The 11,487-nt window shown below is 39.0% G+C and overlaps 1 protein-coding gene across 7 annotated transcripts in view; it reads right to left on the reverse strand.

Annotated features, from left to right (window-relative positions):
• Positions 1–11,487, reverse strand: part of LOC116847105 (ETS-like protein pointed) — a 132,195-nt gene that overhangs the window by 103,812 nt on the left and 16,896 nt on the right. For all 7 annotated transcript variants that reach the window (XM_032821736.1, XM_032821738.1, XM_032821737.1 and 4 more), the window contains one exon: positions 6,750–6,957. In XM_032821736.1, the coding sequence (XP_032677627.1) occupies positions 6,750–6,957 (208 nt within the window). The remainder of the gene's footprint in view (positions 1–6,749; positions 6,958–11,487) is intronic.

Genomic DNA, 11,487 nt, shown 5'->3' on the forward strand with positions numbered 1-11,487 from the left:
GGGGGGGGGGGGGGAGTTTACAAACTTGTCCCAAAAATTATGAACAACTTTTTTGTCGTGACTGTACGTACGGAAAAAAAGTTTGGTTATATCAAATGTCTAGTGAAATAAACCAGAAATCCCAGTTAAAAAATTTTGTTCAAGTTAATTAGAAATCTCGTTTGGCTAACCAGAACTTTGTTAACTTGAATGGAACAGAATTCTGGTGACTTCAACCGGAATTCTGTTTTGTTCATATTTTATGAGACACATTTGGTTAATCCAACCAAATTCTTTCTTTTTCCGTGCGAGAAGGAAGACAAAGACGATATAGCTTTCTTGATGAGACATAATGAAACAAACTTTGAACTGAACTAAACCAAGCGAATATACCCTCGTATCTTTTCGCGCGATGAAATTTCAGCCACGCGAAAAAAATCAAATTCGACGAAACACGCGGTTTGCATTCTCTTCTCGACGCAGACGAGGTAACCGGCCCTCGAGATTGCGTCTTCGAAGGCGGAGCATCTGCTAAGAGAAGAAAGGCAGGCACGCAGGCGGCACTCGACAGGTTGAGAGAGGACCGTGCGTACCGCGATGAGGGTTTGTTTCAAACTGCAAATCGCCGTCGCCGACGACGATCGAGGACGTGAGAACCGTATCTGCGTCTGGTCTGGTGTCGGGTAGGTAGGTAAGCAAAGCGAGTGCGAGCACAGAGGGAAGACGAAGGATGTAGCGGGAGAGAGAGAGAAAGAGAGAGAGAGAGAGAGAGAGAGAGAGAGAGAGAATGAGTGAGTGAGTGAGTAAGATGGAGGCAGGGGGAAGCTCGACCGCACGCACAGCTGCGGTTACGCGTTTCGCGCGATGTACACCGGGTGTCATAAACGCCTCTCCGTCACAGAATGGCCACTCTTGTCGGCGGCACCGTATCTGGGTTTTCATAAATTAAATGACGAAACGAATAGAACGGGGAGTATCTTTCTAATAATAATTGGCAGCGTTTGCCAGGTGCTTCTCGCGTACGTTGAATATAACATCAAATGAGATTGCTGTATATCGAATAAATTAACGAAAGAATGACGATACCCGGATATTTATCTCGAGTATCTCCTTCGCGTCAACTTATCTCGCACAGTTTCGACTGCGTCTGGCTATAATAAATTCCCTCGGGAAATGTCCGCTTAATAATGGGGATGTATTTATGACGCTTAGTATACCGACTAGCTGGCCGGCCGGCCGACCGGCGACTTTCCTCTCTATCTCTCTTTCTCTCTTGGTTGCGAAGAACCCGCACCCCCACTCGTCTTGCATCGTCTCGCTGTATTCCCATGCAGGTGCAAGGCTTCGTCGGCAATTTCTCTTTCCTCGCCCTCTCGTTCGTCTCTCTCATTTTCGACAATGATCGGGAGAATTTGGTTCTACACGGCATGGTTCGACTTAATCTTTTCAGTCCTAACAGTCCCAAAATGTTTGGGATAATACGTGTCCTTTAAGTTTCCTCAATCGCTTAGAAACGACCATTGTTATAGATTGCGTAAGATTTTTTTAGTGGTTGAATGAGTAATTCGTCGAATATTCATCGCGCGATCCTAAGATGCATTCAGTTCAGGTCTCGCTACTACACGGAGAAAATATCGAAAAATTACGACAAAACTTTTGTAATCTTGAACCAGAAATATCACCGTAATTATTATATATCTGTTAAAAAGTGTTATATGCGCGTTTAATTTTTTACCACAAACTTACTGTAATTATTTGAATATTTTTTTTATATTGTATGTCAGATAGATTGTCGAATTTACTATTAGTCGAATTTATATTGCAATTTTAATATAGTTTAACTTTACAAAAAATGTTGTAAAAATATATAATTTTCACGTAATTTTTACTACAATACTTTTTCCGCGTATTCCGAGTGCGTTTTTGAGATCAATCATCAGTTGATGAAATCATCAGTTAAATATTCAGACAAAGTTTAAAATATTTCACGTTTCACACTGAGAAAAAATGTTTGGTATTTGCAACTATAATCACATAGAGAAATAATTACTATGAATTATGATCAAGAGAACCATTCTTTAAATTAATTTCTACTATAATATTAGTGATAATAATCTTATGTGCATATTACCATTTTTCTATTATTTTTTCTAACATTCTTTTCCTCTCAGTGTGCTATTGGACAGTGATTTACATTGAACTGCGAAGAGACGAGGCAAAAGGATAAGGACCTACGCGGTCACAGGGTGGGACCTTTTAGTTAGTCGTGGCACGTAATTTAACGAGCTTCGATCATCCGGTGTCGATTTGGCTGCGGAATAAATAGGAAACATACGTAGAGAGCTCACGAGACGAACAACGAGAGACCCTCCTCGACTTCGAAGATCTCTTCACCGATCTTTGGCGGAGAACAAAATTCTACAATCGTGCACTGCATACAAGTAATTAAGAAAGAATAAACTGATTCATGATAACTATAAACCATTTCATTAATTTCTCTCCTACTTTCCGATTTTAAGATTATTGTTAGGATATCAGTTTGGATTTTCAAACATCGAAATAAATGTTAATAACTAGGGAGAGATATGGGAATAAATTTTAATATCTTGAGCTGCCTTAACGGATAACAGTTCTCTCATTTACGCGGTTTAATCAACGGTTTATCTGTTAGAAGATATGCAAAAAGAAAAAACAAGACGTATGAAGCATTCATGCTTTACGAGCCAATTAAGATACACAGCCGGCAATAAAGTAATACGCGGAATTAATGTAAAATGTAAGAGCAAACAAAACGGAAATTGATATTTAAGTTGCAACGAGAGATTTTTCCATGTTAGTGGAATTTCATAATTCGTGACAACAAACGTTTTGCGTCCCGTTAAAGCATCGTCGGGGATTGCATCGTACGGCGACTAAACTTTCCGTCAAAGTTCCTTGGCCCAACGCACTTTTTCCCTCACGTTGTTTGCCGCGGAATCCGAATTCATATTTATGAGACAGCGTATCTTTACGAGTATCTTTACACAAAAGCGAGAAAGAGACAGGGAGCGAAAGAGTGAGAGCGAAAGAGAGAGAAAGAGAGAGTCAAGTTTATCATAGTGTTGCATTCGCGACATGGATGCGTTACGTTCTACGGTGCGGCGACGACGCCGCATAAAGAAGCGCAAAACAAATCTCCCGGTATCGCGTCAATGTCAAGATAGACAATGGCTATTTGCATAAAACATTCTGGACACTGTCTGTCATCGATCGTAAACGGAGATGGTAACGCTCGATCGCCTGACAATAGTGTTTAGGGATCGTTATGAAAAAAAAGTCAATGCAAAGTATACGTCGTGCAAATAATGGAGAAACCGAAGAGAAATCGTACAGTGTGTTTGAACTATGATCTGTTCTCTCTGTTTCCCTGATATCACATACTGATAAAAAAAAAACATGTATTTCGCGCTGTTGATTACAAAGATCAATTTAAAACTATATATCGTAATCCCCACAATGTCGTTGTCAGTCGCAAAAGAACTTTCGGTCTAAGTATCAATCGATAAGGATTTTTCGCGAACAGTTAGATTGAAACCTATTTTGTTTTGTTGTTAAATAAAATCACTTGGACAGTGTTCGATTTTTCGTCACGAATTCTCACAGATGTTACGCGCGACAATCCCGTATCGACACACTCCAACTCGTTAACTTCATTCGCGATATAGGAAGGAAATCTCGCGCCAAGTGCACACAGTCTTCTTTGAAGTTACGCGAATGGACACGTGCTCACGCGGCGCAGATTAAATAAGATTGGTACGCGAACGGAGAGAGACAATTCGATCTCAACTGTTCAATTATTTGCGCGCATATTGGCCGCGGATTGCTCGCTAATGAACGCGTATCGCGGCTGACTCACGCGTGCCGAAAGTTGAACGACACGTTGCAAAACGGCCGTCTAATTACACGTGACTTATGCGCTCGTATCGCATTATTACACGCTCGTTATATTACGGTATAATCCCGTCCAATTGAAACCACACGCTCGTATTTACCACGTTGCTTAAGAACCGACTGCTAATTGCGTTGGATACGTTTCTAACTTAGACGGGTTATTAAACACGTTGCGTAATATCATTGTAGGCTTATAGTGGATTTACGTTTAAAAGAAGCCGAAATAACGTTAAGCTGGAACTTTAACCGTACAATAAATGGTAACACCGCGAAATATAATATTCAAGATCCGAAGATGCATACTCAAGAATACCCTGGGAGTACTGAAAGAAAGAATATCTAAGAGATGAAAAAAATATTTATTCGGCGTGTACTAATCACATGTATTTTCTTTTGTACCAATACGAGATATTTTTCAAATGTACATTTTCTTAAAACCTCAACTTTTTGTAAAAGTTTATCCTATTTGAATAAAGGAATTTAAGCAAATACGTTATTAGTACTGACCGAACGAATCTTTTTTTATTTTTTTATATACTTCGTAGAAACTACTTTTACTGTAGATCCAAGTTCATTAAAAAATGCTTAGATAATTAATAAAATATTATTTTGCATTTAAAGAATGTGAAAGAGAAAAGGGATGTTGGGGAAGAGTTTTACAACAGTGGAGGATACTTCGAAATTGTCGTTTTGATTCAATTGTTTAGAGAACGCGGTTTACTATTCGCTTGTCTCAGGACTAAATATTTTTATAAGTGATTTACGAGTTGTGCTTGCGTAAGCCTAGTCGTTAGAAAAAGACACAAAATCACTGAAAAATGCTCGTTCCCCCGTGCTCTATCTCTCGGATATAAAAGCGGATAAATGGGTGGGGGCGACGCGACGCGTCTGATGCGTACGTGTAGCCTTTCGTGCACTCACATACGCGACCGAAGGAGAATGGAAGGCGGGGGCGTTCAGTGGGGGGGCTTTAATGAGGATGCTGCTGATTATCCAATTCGTAAATTCTCGCTACATTTTGATCGTGAACGACGAGCCGCGAGTAACAAGGATGACTCGCGCGCACTTGCTCGCTCATTCAATTCTACCGTATATTCGTCCTAGAAAATTCCGATTTCCAGCGCGGCGAAACTCACTTTTTCTCGCCGTATTAGGAAATTAATTTCACGCGCGTTATTTAAAGCATTAATCAAATAGCACGGAAAGAGTGTGGAAATAAAATAGTCGCTTTGTGCAACAGCTTTTGTGCGAAATCGCTATTTACGTTGCGCATATTAAGTTTGCATATACACGCACGCGTAAAAATCTAAGTTTATATGACATTTCGATAAATAATACTCATATCAAATAACAGGATGCCGATATATCACTTCGCTTGTGTTGTAACATTTCCGCAGAATAACAAAGTCTCTTTTTAATTAAATGCTTTAATGTCAGATTTTTCATATTTTCTTTGAGAAAATTCACGCGTGTTTAAAAAGCGGTGTAGAGCAACGGTCATGGTACTCTTTGTACGTTTTGCTGACATGGTAGTATAATAAAGGAAGCACAATGCTGCATCATTCTGTCAATTACGGAAAAAGCGAACTTTCGCGCGCAGATTTAAGTTAATGTACGAATATGTTATAATATGTCGTTACTGTTAAGAGACGCCGCTCAAAAGGATTTCTCGTGTCAGGGTTACGATAAAGATACCGCTACATCTCGTTTGGCGTATCGCAAGAAGCACGGCACAACTAGCGCGATCTAATTGGACAAATCATTCACGTGTGAGTGAGAGCTCGCGCAGCTAGTGCTCGTATTATGCAAGCGTCACCGGGTGTAAGTGTACCTTTTAAGTGTCGGGATCCGAAGTTAACACAACACCATATCGGGGCATCGTAGTCGATCATATTTCAAGACGCGTCGAAAGAGCTGATTTTACTATTCTTCGCGTCAGATATCACTCCTCACCTTTGTCCTTTATTTATTGTCTTTGTATATAAACGCAGACAGATGTGAAAAAAGTGACAGACGTGAAAGTGTATTTACCGTTTCCATATATATCGAAATTTAACACAAAGCAGTCTTCGAAATACTTTCACGATTGCATGTTTTAGCGAGCAGGTGGCTCTTAAACTTGACAAAATCATTCATCACGACTGCGGCTGACCGCTTAATGGAAATATTAGGCTGAACGATTATTATACTGTCTGAGCAAACAGTCTCGTAGGCGCATTTTCTCACGCCATTGACATGTACTTGCTGCCAGCAACACAATGAAATGTCGCACGTTTAAGAACAATATCATATTTTTATATTACGACATTTAAAAAGAAGATACGCGCGTTTTTCAAGATTACTAAATATTGATATTAAATATTAATTTATATATCAAAGTATACGTTGCTTGAAAAATTTAAAAATATTTATGTTATCAACTTATAATTTTATCCAAGCATTTTTTTTAAGAACGTTTGGATAATAATAAACGTGTATTTTTATATTATATATATATATATAATCAGTCAGCCTATTTTTTGTCAAAACAATGCGGTCAATAATCTTACTTTTACGCGTGTCAACAGCTCGAGATGTATGCGAAAACATATATTAATGGCTAAAAAAAATATTTACATAGCCTTCCATTTTTTAGGATAATTCTATGTTGCAAAACAATGTTTATTCAATATACTGCGAATAAAGAAAAAAATTGTGCAAATTTTAGCTTAATTCAATTGTGAATCATGAAATTATTTTGTGACATTTAGCCACTTGTACTTTGTGCATATTGATATGTACATTGTGATATGTTTCGAGCGATAGAAAAGGCAAGCAATGAAATCAATTAAGAGACTCACCCAAGGAGCTTTCCGGATCGGAGAGGTCCGAGAGGGAAGGCACCTTCTGCATCGAGGTGAATCTGCCGGAGAGTGCTGGCACCAGGCCCTCCTCCTCGGCGTCGGAAGCCAGCTCTTGTTTCAACAATTTTGCCATTGCTGTCAGCATACCGCTACCATCGGTGATGCCGTTGGCTTCCAGAAAGCTGCCCATGCATCGGACGTCGCGCTAAGTAATGAAAAATCATTAATCCGACCTGACATACACCACCTATGTAGATAAAGAGTTTCATCGCGACATACATCGTATGTCGTGCATCATTTTACAATATACTAAGATCTGTTAAGTATGAAATCTTCAAATCGCTCAGAGAAACACAAACCACGATGAAACACGTCGCAATCCCTTGTCATTGCGTGAATATCTCGATTGGTAATATTCTTAACATACGTGTTAAAAAAAAAAATATATATATATATATATATATATTTAACAATATTTGGAGTGAGGCATTATCGATATTTATATAGAAATATAAAGGAAAGGTAACTTCAATTAAAAATAGAGATACGAAAGACAACTGCTCAGCAAAAAGACAAGATAACAAATAACTGATAAAGCTCCATGAGATAAAAAATTAGAAAGAATAGTAGAAATCATGGAACATTTGGGAAGAAAGACTTATACGTCGAATGATAAGCGAGGTGAAGTGAAGAAGTAGTAGTTGGACGTTCGAGGAAGGGAAGCTAATGTGCGTTGCATGCTGAGGAAGAAAGGCATAACGCAAGGAAAGGAAGGGACAGCTCGGAGCGAATAAAGAATGGAGAGAGAGTGCTCGTGCCGGCAATAGACGCGAGTTGCCTGACCTTCGTACGAAAGACTTCAAGTTGAATGAAACGTCCCAATGGAGTGACGCAACGGCGTACAACGCGTATGTCGTGATCTAATACTACGAAGAATCAATAAGTGTGACTCGTACGGAAGAAATGTAGATTTGTCGACGAGCGTCAATAGTTTTCAACTCTTGATAGATTTCGAATTTCTTTCGGTCTGACGAAGAAATGTATGAAAGTACGTGTATAAATGTGGTTCAACATTTTGACTTTTCTCTATTTTATCAATTAGTGAATTTGCTTTATCTCCGATTTACACGAATCTTTCAAAGTTTTGTCAATACGATATTTTAGAGGGATATCACTTCTCGACAGGAACGTGAAAAATAATTGCAACTCTTATTGCGAACTATTTTTTTAATCACGAACGTGGTACAAGAGGCGAAACAAATGACGTTGGAGCATCGACGAATGTCGCGTTTCTTCAATTAATTCTGTACTTCATTTCACACCGTACTAATTTCAGTTTAGCGAACGACTCAGCACAGGCTGGTAGGAAGAGATCGTATATTAATGGTGGACGACTAAATCCGAGCTAGTACAACGATTCCTCTGTGCTGCACGATAATTATTTGTCGGTCTATCAGTTGTACCAGTGCTGAAACACGTGTACACTGATAAATCGAAAACGTTAGACATTCCCGAGTCTCGTCACGTTCTATTCACCGTCTCTTCCCGTACGGTCCACCACCCTCGCATTGCGACTTGTTCTCTCTCTCTCTCTCTCTCTCTCTCTCTCTCTCTCTCTCTCTCTCTTTCGTTCTATGTTCGTCTATTTATTTGCTTATCTCTTTCTCTTTCGTCATCGGTATTCGTCGCCGAACGAAGAGCTATCCATTCATCGCGGGCCTACCATACGTGACCGAGACGACATTCGTCGTCGTCTCGTACGACACCACGGTGTCTCTCAAGCGCAATGGAATAGTTTGAAACGGTTATCTACGATAAGATGACTGAACGTTTATATATGCAATTCTTGACGACAGCTATGCTTGGATTTGCTCGTCATCGTTGACCGCGATCTCCTCCATGATTTTTGTACGGAGTATCATTGACGAACTAAGGTCAATCCTTCGGAAAGTAACACACAGTATCGGTAAATATAACAAAAATTTTTATCAACGTATATTGCAAATAAGCTCGAGAGTGAAGTTAATACTGAGGATAAATCTCCGACTCGTACAAAATGCTTTATATATATTATCGTTAGAAATATTGATGCACTTTTAAATTCAAATCACTATAACTTTTGCCCTAAAAATTTTTTATTTGAAAATTTTCAAAGAAGTAAAACATGGATCTTTTTTCTATTCTTTCTACCTTTTTCATTCTTTTTTTAGAGAACTAAGAAAATTATTAATCAAAATAATCATACGATATGGTAATATGCATTAAGCAAAAATACTGAAAATTTATTGGTGGGATGTAAAGTTTATTTTTCAATAAAATAGAGTTTATTTCGGTGAATAAACTTTATATCTTACAAGTAAATTTTCAAATACCTTTTCTCAGTGTAAAATCATCGTTATCTGATAGCCTCAGAGAGGACCCGTTTCTTTGTAGTTTATCTTTCTCTGAAGGATTTTAGGTAGGAGCGACGCGTAGGCATTTCGCAATCCAGAGTTTATCGCCACATGGCGAGAAATATAAACAGAGAAAAGAAAATCAATAATATTCGCAAAGGAATGTCAGTTATCGCATAATTTTAAGAGCAATATGCATTATTGTGTTTTACACCTCGCCAACAATAGAAATTTTTCAAGCACGTTCCTGGTAATAGTCCTTTCAGACATGTAAATCTATTCGGGCCACGCAGCAACCGTTGCGAGAGAAAGAACTCTAATCGGCGAGCCGCGGCATCGCTCCGAGAATACCGTGATAATATAAGTACGTTCGTAGCGCGCGAGCGTGAAAAATCGAATTCATTCAAGAATAGCTTTATCAATTCGCCGCGTCCAATTTTCTTAAAGCGCGCATAGTTTTACGTAACCGCTGGAAAATTTTTGACGAGTCTCTCACTCGTGTCGAACATCGTAGCACGCGGACTGCTGAATGTAGATTATATTTTCCGCGTGATAGCATAAAACGTGTCAAGCCGAGAAACAATTTACATGTTCTGCTCGCGGCTTCATTACGTATAAAGTGAATGAAAATGAGATGCTGATCGACGAAGAAACAAAGCATCTAAAATATTATTCGCGAGGATGCACACAATACGAATTTGTGTTGCGTTCCGAAACATAACAGCGCTTTGTTGCTTTATGCCTCTGTTCGAGAATAAATCACGATCCGGATATTTGTTTATTCCACACACAGTGAGAATTATTACAAAGACCGGGAAATAATAATGAAAAGAATTAATGAAATATAAATTCATATATGTACGACGATAGAAAGAGATTTAAATTTGCTTTAAAAAGGGGAAGTTCTTTAGACTAGATAACGGTACACTCAGTTTTCTTTTCTTTTTTTTTAAATGCAGGACTGCTGAAGCGATAATCGCGTATATATAAACAGAGGATTATTGTGTTTGCATTCGCACTTACAAACATTTCTTCCATAAACGTTTTTGTTCCATATGGTGATACGTTTCTCAGTAAGGTTTTCGATCAAGGGAATTGTATGTCATGGTAACATGTTAGCGGTTAATTCTATTGATAAATACGATATCGGGAGTCATCGTCATCATTTTAGCGCGCGAACGTCATCCATTCCATCGCGAACGCGCGATTCATACGAGTCACATCGAATGATAAGATAAATTTCACGTCGACATCAGACGCTAAGTACCACACGAGAAGTCTGTCGCCCACTTCGCTTTTAGCGAGACGCCCGATGAAAGGGAGAATGCGAAGTCAACGGACTCGAAGTGATACGGACTTGCAGTTACTGAAGGTTTTCCTTAATGTAATGCACCTCGCGAGACGAGATGTTTTATTGAGACGGAAAATAATCGCAATGTCTCGACTGCTGTGCAAACGAACGAATCTAATCCCGGCTCGATATGATGACTGTGGGAGACTCGTCTACATACATTTTGAAAACTGAAATATAAAGAGGATAAAAAAAGAACGATGGCTCGCTGATTAAAAAGTTTGAAGAGTGATTTAATAGACAAATACAGATTAATCTCAATTAAGGAGGCCAATATCGAATAGATTTACTGATTCGCCCATTGACTCACACTTTTCACACGCAATTTACGAAGATCTACGTTACACACTTGTACAAGTACAGTCGTACAAGTGTGTGTGTTCGTTCAAATAGCGCGCGCCTCAGTGCCTTAATATGTCTCATAAACTCGATGGTTACGTAACGTTTGCAAACGTAGCAGCAGACTCGTGCGACGATTTATCATCGATCGCGATCTGTGAGCCGATAAATAATTATGAGCTTGCTTCGTCGTAGTTGTGGTTCGTCAATAAACACAATCATTCATTAAAATCAGCCAAAATTCGAGCGCGATCGTCTTTTTCTAAACCTTATACTTTGAAATAGACAAAGAAAATATCCCAGTTTTTATGAGAATCATCAGAGAGTTATTAAAATCTGAGATTTTAATATTTACGGCAAGGGTTTGCAAAAAAAGTAAACAGTATATTTATATACATAGAAAGAAAGGCTGCGAGTTGATTCGCGAAGAACCGTATGGCAACTAAATCCACGTGCAATGTCGAGAATGCGCCAGAAGTGAGTCAGAGAGAACGCGCAAAATAATAACCGATCGGATAACTCTCTCTGATAAAAGAAAGGTAAAGGAACCTCGCGTGATACTACGTGTCGCAAGAGACGAAAGAGAGAGCAGGGGGGAGAGAGAGAGAGAGAGAGAGAGAGAGAGAGAGAGAGAGAGAGAGAGAGAGAGAGA

Source organism: Odontomachus brunneus, unplaced genomic scaffold (assembly GCF_010583005.1).
Source record: "Odontomachus brunneus isolate Ranch 3 - 2012 unplaced genomic scaffold, Obru_v1 Obru_scaffold_073, whole genome shotgun sequence".
Classification (NCBI taxonomy): domain Eukaryota; kingdom Metazoa; phylum Arthropoda; class Insecta; order Hymenoptera; family Formicidae; genus Odontomachus; species Odontomachus brunneus.